Source organism: Falco biarmicus, chromosome 2, assembly GCF_023638135.1.
Source record: "Falco biarmicus isolate bFalBia1 chromosome 2, bFalBia1.pri, whole genome shotgun sequence".
Lineage (NCBI taxonomy): Eukaryota > Metazoa > Chordata > Aves > Falconiformes > Falconidae > Falco > Falco biarmicus.
Genome location: NC_079289.1, coordinates 33,305,573 through 33,322,642, shown reverse-complemented (window position 1 = coordinate 33,322,642; position 17,070 = coordinate 33,305,573). Strand labels below are relative to the sequence as shown.

At 38.0% G+C, this 17,070-nt stretch overlaps 1 protein-coding gene across 4 annotated transcripts in view; it reads right to left on the bottom strand.

Annotated features, from left to right (window-relative positions):
• The window catches only part of ENOX1 (ecto-NOX disulfide-thiol exchanger 1), a 369,768-nt gene that overhangs the window by 53,626 nt on the left and 299,072 nt on the right, over positions 1–17,070 (bottom strand). For all 4 annotated transcript variants that reach the window (XM_056329606.1, XM_056329607.1, XM_056329604.1 and 1 more), the window contains 2 exons: positions 13,235–13,341; positions 9,849–9,966 (listed from right to left, as the gene is read on the bottom strand). In XM_056329606.1, coding sequence (XP_056185581.1) covers positions 9,849–9,966; positions 13,235–13,341 — 225 coding nt within the window. The remainder of the gene's footprint in view (positions 1–9,848; positions 9,967–13,234; positions 13,342–17,070) is intronic.

Sequence of the window (17,070 nt, the reverse complement as noted above, 5' to 3'; positions counted from 1 at the left end):
CTTTTTTCCTCTCCTTTTTGGGTTGCATTTCTTCTACAGCCACCCATGATATGTACCAAGCCCAACCGAACTGGCAAATGCATAAGGGGCAACAGGAGAGGGAAGAGTTGGCTCTGCACAGACAACTGCGATGAGTGGACTGTTAGTTGGGTTGGTTGTTGTCTTGCCTTTCTTGCTTGGTTCTCCTCTTAACTAGGGGCATAAGAAGCAAGCCACCATAAGAAAACACAGGGGTATAATTCCCATCAAAAATAGTAGCAGTTCTCAAATATTTTCAAAATTCAGTATAAATCACTCCTTCTCACTGCTTATTACAGTATTTGGTTTGTGATTAGGTGAATTTTTCAGATACCTTATGTTTACCAATAAGTGCTGTCTCAATTAAATATAATTAATCAAGTACTGAATCTCTTTTAGAGGTTCTTCTTTTCTTCCTAATTGAGACACAGAACTGTTACAACACTTACAGAGACTGCTTTAAAGATGCCAGCAAAGAAGACTTTTTTCTCTAATCAATGATATTTTAAAAATGGCTGTATTCCTGTAACACTAAAAAAGAACGGAGGAGATTTTAGTCTTGAGGGTGAAGGAGTATGTTCACTCCAGTAAGAAAAGCGCTGGTTACTGGGGAGATGCCAAGTGGCATTGATGACCCTCTCCCACATCTGTAATAGAAAAACTGCTTGTATTAATGGTGCAGACATCTGAACATGCATAGCCCAAGAGATGCTGATGGATGCTCAGTGTTTCATGTATGTTAGGTTAATCTTATATATATTTCAAAAATGGATTGCATGTAGTTGTGTACATGTGATAAATTACGTAGGATATTCAAATGTTGTATATAGGTAAACCTCTGTGTAGGTGGGTTACTGATGGTTACTTCTTAGAAGTCAAAGTAATTGCTGTATTTTTATTCACACTTAAACAATAAAGACTGGTATTTGCAAGACACATGGCTGCATTGCTGCTGTTGGCATTTGAACTAGGAATTGCATTCAGGCCCAGCACCACTGTGACAACTTGGAAAAAAATAATCTGTAAGTTTTACAAAGATGAAGAAACTGTCATTGCTACTTGAAAACAAGCTTGACAGTTTGCACGTGAATCCCTCAATTTGTCACATTCATTAAGGAAGAAAGGGCTGATCTGTGTGTTTTAAGTGACTGTGGTGGTTTGATTTGTCCTGATTTATATGAGGCAATTTTTTTTCATAAACATAAAGTGCTTTCTATAAATGTGAGGATAAACCACTTCTGTACAAAATTCTATTGCACCTTAAATTGCAGGAGAGAATTTCTCTGGCTATCTCTGACCTTGTATTGGATTGGAGGGCTGAACTAATTTTTCTTTTGAAATTGTGCGTAATACTGAAATACTTGTTCAGTTATTTTGGCCTTAGAAAAAAATAACCTTAAATATGGGAATATGTTTCTACCCCTTTAGAAGGCATAAGCAAATGATCAGATAAAACTTGTAATTTCTTGACTCTCACATTCAGAGACAGCATTTCTTGAGCCATTTATCCCTTATGTGAATGGAAGGGTGTCCAGAAGAGCTGTATCTGCAAGCCAAAACCCTCTTTTCTCCCCTCTATCCTGCCTCCAGCACACTTAGTATCTACAAATAGTGGCCACTGTGCTTCTCCATGATTTAACATGTTTAGTAGGTTTTTTCTCAGCTAGAAAAATAAAATGTGTTGCAAACTTGTAGATGACAGGGTTCTACAGAGCTTCCAGTCCTTTCAGAAACAGACATTTTTTTTGAAATTTGCAAAAAGTGTGTAGCTTTGAAGAAGTAACTGTAAAATACTCCTTGTACAGACTTTTTGCGTAAGCCACTGCTTAGGACTTTATATCTGTGGGTGTTGAGTAGAAGGTGAGTGCAAATACTCTGAGCAGCAGAAAATAGCTTGTGGGATCAAGGTCTAACAGCACAGGCATCTCAAAACCTATCAACAAAACATGATGAGGCAGATGACTATCTGATAATAGAACAACATGGGGAGAGCTATTGCTTTTTATCATGTTCTTCCTTGACTGTTAAAAGTGCTCACTTGTCTCCAGAGCTCAGACAAATTTAAGAGGGAAGACAGTCTCTATCTGACACGTGACAAAGAAGCAATGAAGAAACTGGTGTGGTGGACCAGCAACCACCCAAATCTCTTCAGAGAGATCCCTGGTTGACGTGTGAGGTGGGCATTTGGCAGTTGTAGAAGCAGTTCAGCAATCAGTGCATAAAAGTGCTTTGAAGAAATGCTTGGCACAGCTCTTGCACCTGGTGAAACTTGCAATGCATCAAATATGTGGAGGGCTGAATAAATAAACAAAAAAGTTGCAAATTATTTTGCCCATTGAAAGGCAAAAAAAAAAAAAAAAAAAGAGCCAATTAGAATTCCTAATTAAAACAAAACCAACAAACCAAACCAAACCAAACCACCTTTCCTTTAACACAGAAAAACAAATTTACGTCCTTTATAGTTCTGTATGCTGGTGTTCAAGGAGTCACATACTGGAATTAGTGGAGAAGTGGAATAAAATGGTATGGTCTTGGTATGATATCTAGTTCTTCAGTCCCTCATTTCATACCCTAGAGGACTGTTCTTTGTTTTCTCTTCTCTCTGCCATGAATCTAAAAGATTCTAAAAGAAGATCACTCACCTCCAAGCCGCTTTGAATCCACTTGGCTTTCAACTTTATGAACCAAATCATACAATATATTGCTATACTACGGGTATGTGTCGTTAGAAAGAAGCTTATAATCTTTACATGGTCTTTAAGCCAAAACCAAAGAGTAGGACATTATGAAATTCCTCAGAATGCACAATTGAAGCTACAGCCTAATTATTTTCCTTTGTCACCCCTTCTTTTTCTGATTGATGGTTGTATTATTATTATCCTCAGAATCTAGGATTCATTCACCAAAGTAAACCAGCATCACTAACTAGCAGTAGTTTTGAGAGCTTCTGTGGTCATCCAGCTTCAATGATGAGCTCTGTTGGGCCTGTTTTTAACTCCTGGCAGGCAACCTCAACACAGACTGCCAGACAGCTGGACACACAAGGAATAAGAAGCTGCATGCTTTGAAAAGAAAGCTTTAAATGCTTTGGAAACTTCAGCCAGCCTTCCATGTCTCATGACATAAGGATGCTCCTCAAACCTGCAATTATGAGTTTAGAAGCTTGTACTGGCATTGTAAAAGACTCCACTTTCTGATCATTATCTCCTCTGACACCTTGGTAATGGCTGATGTTTCTTGGATTTAACCATGAATAAGCAGGTACCTCAATCTCCACCTCAAGCAGTATCTGCAAGCTTCTCTAAGATGCTGGGGTGAAAAGGGTTTCTAAAAACAACAGGGCATGAAGGGCAGCATAATTAAGAAAACCTAAACCCAAGAGCTTAGTTTAAACAATAATAGAAATGATCTTTCATTGGAGATCCGAAATAGGGTTTAGGCTGAAGCCACTCTTGAAGGAATCCGTTCTTCATGCTCTGCTCAGAATCAACTGTCTTCACTGTAATAAATAGGGCTCATTCTCTTGAAGGCTAAATATAAGAATAAGAGCACAAAGGCTTTATATTGGAGAGGGCACTATAAGGAAGGTCACTTTACAGAAAGCATGAAGTGTCATTTGGAGAAGAATGCTAATACCAGCTATATCAGATTGTGAGGAAGCTGAAAACAGCATATGTTCTAATATTGTCTTTTATTGATTTTGCTGCCAACATCCCACTTCAACAATGTTACAGCTGCACTTCAGGATTCTTAATGGAGGGGGATGGAGAAAATCAATATACAGAGCTTGCCTCTGCTCCCATAGAAGTCAATGCGAATTTCATTATTAACTGCAATGAGCACAGGACAGAGTTCAGACTGTTTTGTCACTTTGTTTGGTTTTTCTTTCCCTTTTTATTTAACCTCCTAAGGGGCAATGTGTAGTGCTATCCTGTGTTTTAGAAAAGTCCCATTTAAATAGGCTGATTCCCCATCAAACTGCAAGTTTACACATTCAGAAATGATGCCTTGCTTTATGAAACCTAATGAAAAATTATAGCCTGTATCCTAAACTGGGAAAGTTATAATAAAAGATATAGGATTCGAAATAAATTCTAATAACAAAATCATTTCATTCTTAAAAATATTTTCATTCAGATATAAAGCAAATAAAAACAGTTTAGCTTTCACTGACTTGTAAAATATCACTTTCAATGTGTATTGTTCACTCTATTACAAATAGAGGAGATGCACCCAAACTTCTTTTCACTAGTATTTTAATGCTATTTACACAAAACGCCATATGCTAAAATTATCTCCAAAAATTATAAGCATCATCTTCATTCCAACAACATGCTGTTAATTTTGTTCTAGCATGAACGCAAAACATATTTTAACATGCTGTCAGAATGAGATACTAAGAATGTCAATAAAATGACACTAAAATAAATGTAAATTTAGATTGCTGTCACAAGTGGCTGCTTGGTTTTGTGAAGATGTTAGGTTGCTATAGCATTTTCCATAGCAACTTTGCATCTTATTACATAAATAATCCCTCAGTGTCCTTAAAGCTTACTAAAAACAGGATTAAATCTATTCTCATATGTAATGATCCTGCATAAAACCTTATCAGTATGAAATACCCAGAAAACGTGATAAAATGTAATCTAGATAATAGTATTTCTGGCAGTTGAAAAGCATCAAAGCACAACAGACTTGTTCTGTAGTAAACGGGACATCCTCCTAAACCCCATATTAGGAAAATTACTTTGAAGTGTTTGTTTCCTCTGAAAATTGAGAGTTTAGTTAACCCCTTCACTGCCATGTCCACAGGACAAGCACAGACCTTCATCCCAAAGCCGATGTGTGCGTATGATCCAGAGGAATTGGCCCAGTACCTGGGACCGGACTTTATTCCTCAGGGAAGACAGGCCTGACAGCTACCTTCAGCCTGATTCATCAAGGCATTTCTGCTAAATTCAGCTGCACGAGAATCACAATTAGAGCCAAACGGACTTAAACCCAGTGGCATAAAATTAGGCCCCTGCCTACATGCTTCCTGAATATCAGCCTATTTTTGTAAAACCTATGGGGAAAATGGAATGCATTTTAAGGCACAAAATTGGATTCTGCCTGATGATAACAGTTCTGAACTGGCACGCTGTGAAAGACACTAGAGCAGACTTTTCCCTGCATAGAGGGAGTAAACATCTTGTGCTGCTTTCTAGTGATCATCTCTGATGGTCCCAGGGAGCAAAGCTGATTGTCTGTTGTGTCCGGAGCATTTCCATTCAAAGGGAGGTTACTCCACTGGCAGAGCTCAAAAGGGTTGTTCAGCTGTCTTCTCTGGCCCGAGAGAGGATCATGTCAGTGTGGTGACAATTCAGAGCTTCAGTTTTTAAATACATTTTTTTTCATGAGATTGCTTATAAAACCTGGTTAGTAGCTTCTATTAACAGGGTTTATTTTCCTCTTCATGTGCCTTTATATGTTCATTACTGCAGGGGTGATTATGACACCAGCTGCTGACGGTTTTGAAATGGTATTGATTTATTTGAGGAAAAAAGCAACGCTAGCCCATTAATTTCTAAAGTAAACACATTTTGTTATTTTACATTATCTTTATCAACAAGTGTTTAAAAGGAAAATGGGCAAATTATGGGCTTGTTAAATACCAGTATCACTTTCACAAAATGTGATGCGAAAAAGCTATGGGATGGAGAAGTAATGCAGAAAAATAAATCAGACTTTTGTTTAAAACAAAATCTCCTATAAACCCCGTAAGTTTAGACTTACAAGAAAGGAAAGGAGAAATACCTGATCTCTGGAATCAGGAGGAAGAAGATCTGACATGACATCTTCTGTGACCCTATTCCAGTTGGAAGAAAAGGAAGAGCAAAGCTCAGCTCCACACAGCTGGGGCTCAGCAATTTCTATTCAAAGTTTCAATAAGCTATATAAAGCTTTCCTACCAGTTTAATCCAGCTATAAAACACAGTTTTCATTCCACGTATGCATCTCTGCATTCACACAAGCCTTAGAGAAAGCAAAAAGAGGATTGAATTGCAGAGAAAAGATGAATAAGCATCACACAGATCACTTCAGTGTTTTTTCAGGCTTTCCTTGAAGACTTGCCAGGCTTGCAACTTTCAAGATAGACTTATGAACAATATCACAAAGCCTGTTTTATGCTGTGTGCATCAGGGTGAAATTTTCAAATACTGACTTTCACAAGGACTTACGCTCTTCTGTGAGATGGACTGCCCACTATTCAGCCTGTCTTCTATGGCAAGTGACTTAGCTGATGCTGCAAAGAAGACAGATCAGTTCAGGAAAGCACCCAGGCTACTGTTCCAGACAGAAAGAGCTTGGATGTTTAAGTTTGGCACCTACTTTAGGTGTGTTTGAAAATCCTGGGTAGAGGATGTCTCTCTTGACTCGCAAAAGCAGTGCCGATCTTAACGTGTTCAAATCAGGCTTGCACTACATAACTTGCAAGTTATGATTTGCATGCAGTCCCTGAGATGTCATTAAGTTACTTCATCACAGGTAACACAATGGTGGTGAAATGCTCCAGGGGCCCAGTAAGGGGGCTACTGCAAGTCTGTTGAGCTGGGAAGAGCCCTACAGCAAGGCGCTTATCATCTACGTGGACAGAACAGGCAGTGGCTGAATGAAAGGAAGCACTGTTGCCTCCATTTGACAGTAGGGAACGGAGATAACACAAATTCATTGATTAATCCAGGCAGGGGGTATGTAGCAGAGCTGGGATTTGGCCCAGAGCTCTGGGATCCCAGTCAAAAGCCTTAATCACACGCCCATCCTTCCTGCACCCCTCTGCAAGCATTGTGCATTTCTTTCTTCTCCATGGTGCCAGCTGCAGACTTCCTGAAGTTGGAGTTGCTAGAATTAATGGCACGTCACTGAGAACTGCAAAAGGAAGAGATTAACCCACCTCCCCTTAAAGTAAAATTACAGGTGCCTTCTAGGCATAAACCAAACTTCAGCTCTTTTCTGCAACATTCAGCTTCACTTCACTAATTCTTAAAATTACTTTGGAGGCTTTTACATGTAGATCCTTACTCCCAGTGCCAGCAGGTGGGAGATGAAGCATCCATAAATCCTGATCATTCTGAAGATTTTCGTATATCCTCTAGACTCCAGTGCTGTATCTTTCTTTTTCCCTTGAGCTAATGCTTCAGTAGCTGCGCCTTGACTTTCAAATGTATTAACTGAGTTGCCAATCATCATTATTATTTTTTTCTTAGCAATCTCCCAGCTTTACTTCAGCAATCCTCCTGTCCCTTTCAAACTCCAAAATCCAAATTGCAGAAAAATCACTGTTTAAAGGCTGAATTTTGAAAATAAAATAAAATAAAATAAATATTAAATTCTAAAGAAATAGCTGGTCCCACAGGTGAGATTCACTGAGTCTTAGGTCAGCTTTTGCAGCTTTCCCTGTAATACAAATGACTTTTAGTCTGTGAAACCAGGAGGATTTCCTGTAAACTAGGCATGTATGATAGTTCAGGCAACTTATTGGATTCCCTGGGGGGCTCTTCAGGGGGTGCTTGCAGCAGTTTGAGACACTCTCCATTAGAACAAGCAGGTAGTGATGCATTCCTTTTCCTTGAAGATTCAGCTTGCACACTATAGCGTAGGGTGCTAAGTAAGCCTGGGGAGAATGACCTCTGAAACAACGGGAGAAGCAGAAGGTCTTTGCACAGGAGGCAGTGCTCCAGTCCTGCAACATGGATTAGAGGGTGGAAGACAGATTCAGGAGACCGGAGGTCATAATATCTTTGTGTTATTCAAGCCTTGCCGTTCCCATGGTTAAGCATTTAGACGAATATTTTAAGAAAAGGGGTTAAAAATAAAGAAAATGTCAATGGTTTTTTGCTGTGCAGAATTGTTTCTTTGTGATAAAAGATTCTTTAAAAGACATTCTTTGTAGAACAGAGGTTACTGTGAATACAAATAGCCACTCCAGTGAGATAAAGAGGTGGTTCTGGAATGACATACTCAAAAAGAAAGAAAAAAAAGAAAAAAAAAAAGGCATCTAACACAAATAGTAATTTTTAAAAAATGCTAAAAGAAGGAAGAATCACTACTCTGTACATAAAAATGAAAAAATCAATGTCCTTCTCTCACTTTCTTTTCATTTACCAAAGTTTTATACACAAGAATTTTGTTGGTTTACCTCCAAATTCCCTCTGTTGTCAATGACAGAAGGATCAAATGCGTTTGCTTTAGTTGAGAGTGTAAAGTTGGAAGAAGAAAGCTATAAAACTAATTTTAGAACTGGATGACTCTATGTATGCAGCAGGCTGGATCAGCTCCACTAAGATCAAGAGGATGATGAAAGTTACAATGGAAAATGATGGACAAGTACTCAAATGGATCCATACTGTTAAATTCTGATTTAGTATGCAACAGTTTTGGGTTTGCTACTGTTATCACTGAGGGGACTCAGATGCCCGCATTATAACAATACGAAAAACCTGAAGTTGTTCAGGGTGGAACACTACAGAAATCTCAGATATCAAAACTTTTGTTAGAAATTTCCCTTTTTATGGAAGAAAAACCCCCATGCTTTCCAATTTGTGATGTTACAAAAACAATCGCTGGCATAGCTCTGCCCTAAGCATGCATACGTTAAACCTAGCTGAATTGATAAGTATGACAGTTCAAAACATCATTACTCCTCATCTGGCGTGCAGGCTGTGGGTATTTCTGGCTCTGCTTTCCTGTTGTTAATTCTAATGACTTCCCTCCATAAGAGGGGACACAGTCAAGCAAAATGATGAGACATTCATGAAAATCTCTTGATTGCTAGCAGTGCTTTGTCTGCAGCGACCCACTGTCTCAGCTCCAAGCATTCTGCTAATTGTGTTGAAATTCCAAACCCACACAACTGGCCAAGTGAAAATTAGGAGTGTCCTTTACAGCTTTTATTATTGCATTTTTCTTCCAGGAAAAATATTAAATCTCCCCTTGAAAGAGATGTAGTAAAAATTTCTTTGCTAGAATGACACTCCTTCCTTTGGTCTTTACTTCTGGAGTCACTTGACCTCACACAGCATCTTGTCACAGAAGGAGCCAAATTTGCTTTCTGAAGATGAGTGTCTAAACAAGCAAACCTTTGTAAGCTACTCACAACTTTATTAGCCAATGTCAAGAAATCAAGCAAAGCATCCATCCAGATCACGTTACCAGTCAATAATTTAGGCAGCTTCTGAGCCACCTCTTGGTGTCCACCCTGGACAGCACAGTATTTGTAGAAGGCTGAAAATGTTGCATTTCTTTACTTAGTTTACATGCACCCTTGTTCTTTCATGACAGCCATCTAACGAGTATCCAATTAAAGCAGTATGCAGTACCACACTGTGAAATATGTACCCTTGAAAGTTAATTCCACAAAGCACACATTTAAAATGGCATGGCGTATTTTTTAGAGAGCTTATACATTATTATGTTTTTGTTGAAAAGAAAGGTAAGGCTTAAAGAATACTGACCAACACGTAACTCCAAACAGTCTCATAATAAGACATTTTTATGAACATGGAATTAGATACTGTCATACAAGACTGCAGACAGCATGCTAAAGAAACGTACTGCTTCCAGTCAAGGGCAGAACTGGAGAATTTTCATCGTTACAGGACATAGTAGGTGACAGACACCTCCTAGAAACAGCTTGCATCATTCAAGTAACTAACTTATGACGGTTTAAAATAAGATACTGTCTTATATAATCAGCTATTAATATGTCACTTCTCACATGTAAGTTTTTGTTTACTTTTTAAAAAACCCCAGTTGTATAGGCTTGACATTATAGAAGGATTTGGCTTTACCTGAATCATCTACTCTCAGCTTTTTACTGGGATTGTCACCACTGTCATCATCAGACATTTCCATCTCCTCTTCCCGGCGGATTCCCATGAGCTGTTCACTGTGAGCATTTCGGAGCTCCTAAAACCCAAAATGACCTTTTGTCAGTATTAGCTTCCATAAAGTCATTATGTATTATTTAGTATCTGTTTTTAATACCGCTCTGATTTTAATTATGCATCATTTATCATTGTAATCATATTTATTTGTATATGAATATTTATAACATCAGTACCACAGGGAATTCTTCCTGTGAAAGAATTGAGTTTATCAAAGATAACACTCAGGGAAAACAAGACAGAAAGTGAGTCTTCATGTTAAGTGATGTTTAGTTCTGCTAAACATAGGAGAATGCTTTAACAGCAAGGACAGTACTTAAATCTGTGTATAAAGCAGACTGATAAAAAAATTATTAGACCGCTTAAGGTAGAGATGATTCTTGCTTCTCTCTGCCACCTGGGGTAGGATTCATCTGGCCAAGCGTAGGTGTCTCCATTAAACAAAGTCATATTAACTGCATCCTAGAAGTGCCTAGTTCTCTCTGCTGATGATAAAGGGAGCCAAGAGCAGCCAGTGCAGATGGAGTGCTCTATATTTTATGTGTCCGCTGCTGGCCAAAGGCATCTCACCCTCTCTCCCTATGCCCAAATCACCTCGGATTTAAAAGACCCAGCCCCATAATGCTGTCCCAAAAATCTCTGCATCTTGATCTAAAAGGAGTGCCAGAGTGGACAGCCCGGTTGCTGCAAGGGCAGGCAGAGAGCCCACACATGTCTCTAGGTAAATGATCAGCAGGCACACAGGCTCTGTAGGAGTCTAGACGGTCTTTGTTCTGGGTAGAAAAGCTGGCGCAGATGTAGCTGCTGGCTTTTTAATGGCAGCACCGGGAAGATTGAGAGGACTCTATTTTGCCCTAATAATCCTGTCAGGTGTAACACGGGGATGCTGCACTGTGATTAGTGCAGGCCTTGTCAGTTCGCAGACAGCTAATTTTTCTGCCAACAAAGAGCTTAATTCCCAAAGAGGTGGTTTGAAATCTTTGAAACAAGGAAGAGTCGTGTGGAAGGAGGAGACAGCATTGAGGAGTCGGACCGCTGCTCGGTGCAATTAACATCGGCTGTCAGAGAGGGACTGTGTGAAAAGAGGGAAGGCGTTTCCCTCGAGCTGTACCCTTGGTTCATTGGCAGATCTCAGATATTCTGGTTAAATGTGTATGTGTCCATTAATCTAAGCAAAGGCAAGGGGGCTAATTAGTAGGCATTTTACAGGAGAATAATTTCAAATTAAAAAAAAAAAGTTATTAAAAAGGTAAATTGCTGACCAGCATCTCATGTAAACAGAGGCACCTCCAGAAGAAATTAGCAAGCCGTTCCTTAATTCCTTACTGGAAAAGGCCACCTGCACTTTTTCTTGGGGAAGCATATTGCATACATAGCAGACATCCGCTTACATTTACTCCCTCTTTAGGGGATAGATGTCCTTGATGCATCAATGTCTACATTATCAGCAAAGTCAATAATCTTCCATGGAGAATGTCTATGTGTATGAGTGTTTGTTTTGGGTTTGGGTTTCTAGCAAAGCTTTCCTAAATTCAGAAAAAAATGGAAGGTGGCCAGGTAATTAAACAAGTTAGCAAATAATGTCATGGTTAGAAAATATGATTTAAAGCAAATATGCCATTTGCTAACATTTCCATCATATTTCACATCTGGAAAACAGGCATTTCTAAAATATATTTTTTCAGTGAGAGTCTTCACATATTTATGAATTGTTTTAGTTGTCCTCTTAGGAAAACAAAGGGAATAATATTTGAAACATTTCTGGAAAGTCCAACTCTTACACATTTCAGTTTATTAAAGATTTAGAAGCCAGCAAATGAATGACACACAACATCCCTGTACAGAAAGTTAGTTTAAGAAGGGATGGTCTCAATATAATTGAAATAATCTACTAGCAAGTCATGTTTTCATACTTCTCTAAATGATAAGACAAACATCAATTCCCAACTCCCAACTTTCAATTGAACAAAGTCTTTACCCACTACTCATATGAAATATTTGTGAACAAAATGCAAAATACAGTTTGTACCAATAAATTATGCTAACATTTTATTTTAAGTGTCCCATTATTGTGAAGTCATTTGGTATTCACCATTATAGCACTGATAATAAAGAATTCATTTGGTATTCATGTGGATGTTACATTTAGTGCCATTGGTATTCAACTGTAATTTAGCATTAGTTAATGGGCACTTAAAATGTTACGCAAATGATTTATATCACAGCACTTCAGTGTTTCTCAAACTAAGTGTACAACACTTATTTTACAAGTGTACTACAAAATAATTAAATAAGTGCACCTTACCTTCTAAAGTTTTTACTCTGAGACAGAGAAAAATCATTTAGAGGACTGTGATAGTAACAATCAACATACTGTACTACATGAAGGTAAACCAAGTGTATGTTAAGTTGCTCATATTAAAAAAAAAAAAAGGAAGAAGAAAGAAAGAAAACAAAGACAGCGGTACTTACTTTTTAAAATACAGGCTCATAGCGTATATACTGAATTAAAAACGAAAGCTGGATGACCAAAACACAGGATGAGGTCTAGCGCTTCCTTTGCCGCCACCGGCAGCAAGGGGAAGTTAGAATCCCATCTCCTCTGTTCATGCCTATGACAGTCACGCATGCGTGGTTCCAAATTGCTAACTCTGTATGGTAGTATGATTACATTTATGCTGGTTTCTTTGCAAGCATAATAATTAGAATCAATACAAGTGATGTGTCTACTTTTTGAAAGATCAACATAAAACGAATGGGAAGGAGTATGTCATAATTCTGGGCTTAATATGCTTAGGTCATTACTTAGGAAAGAAATTCTCTTATTTTTAGGCAAAGTCATCTTATAATGATCATGTGATGGCACAAAGAGAAAAAATATCTGTGCTACAGAATACTTCTTTTAAAAACAGATCACGATGACTCCTAAAAAGATATTTTTCAGAAATATTTCTTAATTCTATCCTTAGTTGAAAATACCGTTCCTAATTTCACTACTTCAGTTCATTATTTTAGGTAGTAAACATAATCCTCCAATGATTTCCCAAATTTTGCATGAAAAATAAAACCACATTGCTCTCTGTCTTAGTGTTATTTAATGACTATTATCATAATGAGAGCAATGGGAGCAATTCATACTGTAGAGGAGAGTATATAATGGCCAGTTGATTAACAGCTAAAACAGTAGCCGTAAATACTGCTGAATACACTATGTCCAGCTACAATCACACTCGTTCTGTGTCAATCCAGCTGTGAGATGATGGATAGAAAGTAATAATAAAATCACCAACCTCAGAATGCTTTCGCCAAATGTCTATGTTCTTTCGCTGGGCTTTCGAGAAATGGTCCCAAGCTTTTTGTCTGGTAGAAGCGTTGAAAACGGCGACAATCTGCTCAACTTTGGTGAACAAGGAAGTCAAACAAGACAAGCAATTTATGTTGTGATCACTATATAGAAGCAAAGCAAAGACACTAGGAGTCTATGGATGATGTCATTACTGAAACAACATCATCAATATCCATCCAATGATGTGTCTTTTGTACTTACATTTTACCAATGTTGGAGATGTCTCCCTTCAAGTCTGTCTCCATAACTTTAGTCTACACAACTTATAACTATGTACCAAAAACCATGCATGCAGCTGCTTCCCCGTGATGTCTGCTACAACCCTCTGCACAGCCATGTGCCTTTGTAGGTGTGTGACTACAGAAATGACACTTGAGGCATAAACCTGACACGTTCCCCTGTGGCAGCTGCATACAGATGAGCAGGCTGTACAAATGTAAGCGTGAAAGACAAGCAGGCTCTCCTTTGAAGGGTGACTATCTGATAGTGAGAATTTGTCAGTAGACGGGAAGGGCTAAACCACACATTAATGCTGCATTCTGTAGCTGCAGCTGCTGTTTCTCTTTTATTTATTATAAATGGGCTCACCTGTGGTAGATCATTCTGTCCTGTGTCCACAGCCTATGTATGTTTATGTACATGAACAGTCACATTTTTTTGCATATAAGATGAAGAAGAGATGTGAAATGGGCTTCCCTCATTCAACTCTAATGAATTTGTCCCGAAGCCAGACGTCAATATTTAGGTCAATTATCTAGGACAATTAAGATCTTACGTTTTTAGCTACTTGTTCATCCTAATTCAGAACCTCTTCTCCCAACACTCTTTTCTTTCTCTTTGCATCAGTTACAAGCAACGCTGTCCTTCCACAACAGTGACCTGCCTAAAAATTATTTGACCAAGATTTAAATTGCCTTGATCCCAGCACAGTTAACTGAAGGACCACCAGGAAATACAAATTTTCTACAAATGACCTGGGCTGTGCTCCTGAGCGTGCACATGTGCTGACCTATGAAGTCAAACTGAAAAATGCCTCAACTCTTGGACAAGGTTCTTGACTATTTATCTCTTTAGATTCCTGGGCTGAAACAATGTCTACTGTTTTGTAACGCTGCAGCTTGAAGCACCTCCTTCCCCTCTCATAGAGAAATGGTGGCAGGAATGCCGTAATGCCCTCTGATCGGGGCTCTCATCGAGCTGATCAACAGCTGCTCTTCTTCTCCCTTCAAGTCACAGATGCAGAGGATCTTATACATAACAACCCATATTTTGTAAAACAATGAGCTCACCTAGTAAGTCAGTTACGTATCTTTCCCCTCTAGATCTGAAAGTTAACCTCACTCACTTGAATAGAAGCACGTTTCTTCCATCCTCTTTTATTACCTATTTTACAGGCTGCTTTCAGATTGAGGAAGCTTACAACATTTTGAATCACAGATGGAAGTTTGTCTTTGTAATCAGGGCTGGTTAATTAACTCCTAAAGCCATAGAAAATAAATTTAGTCTTTTAGAATTAATACTTCTATGTAGTTTATACTAAAGAAGGTGCCTCAAAACTACTGGCATGATCAGAACCATTTGTGATCAAGTTTTAATAGCAGATGTGATAACTTCAGCCTATGAGAACTTGCTTGGAGTGAAAGGTGGATGTATCAAGGAAGTTATGCGGTATATATTCAATTAATTTGAAAAGAATGAAAATGCTAAAGCAATCTATTATTGTGTGTATAGAAACTAAGGCTAGAATTTAATTACTATCATGTTGATGACCCAGGTGCTCAGAAAATTTTGCATAATTAACAATCTGGTTTTAGTTTGCAAGTGGAAATTCAAGTAGAAAAGATTCACAAAAATATGAGGAAGGCTGGTTTGCCATTTTCCACTAATAGGTATTAATAACATCATATGAATTTTTAAAAACATTTGAACTTTAAAGTGTTCAATTTCCATTCTGTGAACAGATGCTAAGATTTATCAAAAGTCATTATATGATTATTTCAGAAACTCTCCGCAATGGAAACACAAGCTAGGAAGATGTCAAATAGTTTTTCTTGCATAAGTGTAGTAGACAAAGTGAGCAGAGAATGGTTCTCCTTCACTTTCAGGAATTAAAAAAAAACTAAAGGAAGTAGGATACTTGGAGTACTAGATGCTAAAAATCAAGGCATTTAAAGAAAGTTTATCCAATAGGCAGCTAGGGATAATTTAAAAAGGCAAATGTAGAGGAGAATAGTAAATTAGTACATATCAAAGACCAACATTTCGCTACCTTGTTCAAAGAAAGTGTCAACACACATGCAACTATTTCAAAAAGCACCAGCAATATAGGCTATGAAGTGTTGCAAACACCCACAGGTAACACCCAACATAAAAGGTCTCCAAGCATTGCATCAGAGATAAAAAGCAGCCAAGGCCATGGTTTGACAGTATAGGAAAGTGGCTTCACATCTTTTTGTACTCCATGATAATCCTGCGTTTATGTGCTATGAGATGGCAATCCAATGTAAAGCCATTCTGCCAGTTCACAGTTTTTCAGTTTCCAGTTTCTTTGCTGGTTAATTCATGTTGCATAAGGATTAATTTGTTCTCCCACAGACACCCTGGAAGCCTAAAACTGGAAGAACTCCTGTGCTCTGTGTAATTGGAAGACAAGACATAATGTACCCATCCCTGATCAGGATCAGATTTGTATTTGTAAATGATCCAGCAGCACACAACCCATAAGGATGGTAGATTCATCCCTAAGAGGAAGCCAGGAAAGTTTATATTAGCTGAGAAACTCTACAGTGCATTCATTTTTCCTCCACATCTAGGTAAGATTTGGCCAAAGAGAGGGCCCAGATTTTGGGCTGTTATCTGCAGAATCGGAGCGAAACCATTGCTCCTGGTTTTGTTGCTGACCATGGTTTTCAGACTATTTCCTGACCTCTAGAAAAAAAATTATAAAATGAAATAACAGTTCATGTCTATCTCCGTAAGGCACCTTTAACTCTAGAATGCACTGTACTGTCAACGATGACTGGTAAGTAGAATTATTAAGTAACATGAAATATTCATTGTCAAACATCTGTTGTTAAGTTCTATGCTATATCAAATTTTCATTGACCATATGCAAAGATGTTTCCTTACTAAATTAGGGCTTAAAAAACTGTATTGTTCTAGAAGGGTCCATACTACATCATTGTTTTTCCTATCAGCATAACTTACCGGATGTAAAAAATTGCATCTTTCCCAATGACTTATTCTATAGCTGGTAATTTATGTGGTGTGTTTCAAAATATTATTATCTAATTGTTTTTCTGCTGAGTTATAAATAACTAAAAAGACCCAAACAAGTAAGCCTAGACTGATATGCAAGTGTCAGTGTTTAACAAATGTGGTGTAACTACAATAGCCTTTATCAGAGGTGCCAGCTCATAGTAAGCATATTAAAAGAAAGTTTAAACCTCAGTTTCTGTTGCCATCAAGTTATTTGTTATCAAATATAAATGTAAATTTATTTACATTTGTTATTGTTATCAAGTATAAATGTAAAAACAACCAGAAAAACTAGGAACAACAACAAAAATCCCTTAAACAACACCTGTAGAAGTTTTATACAAAATTGGATTAAAGGGAAAACTAGAATATCTCCAGGGGAAGACAATATATGATACGGGATATTTGAAAATGATACTACCAGAAAAGAACATAAATAAATGAGAACCAACGCATAACCTCATCTGTAGATTAAGAGGTTGAGAGAACACTTTTACCTTCCATTACATTTATCTAGCAGGC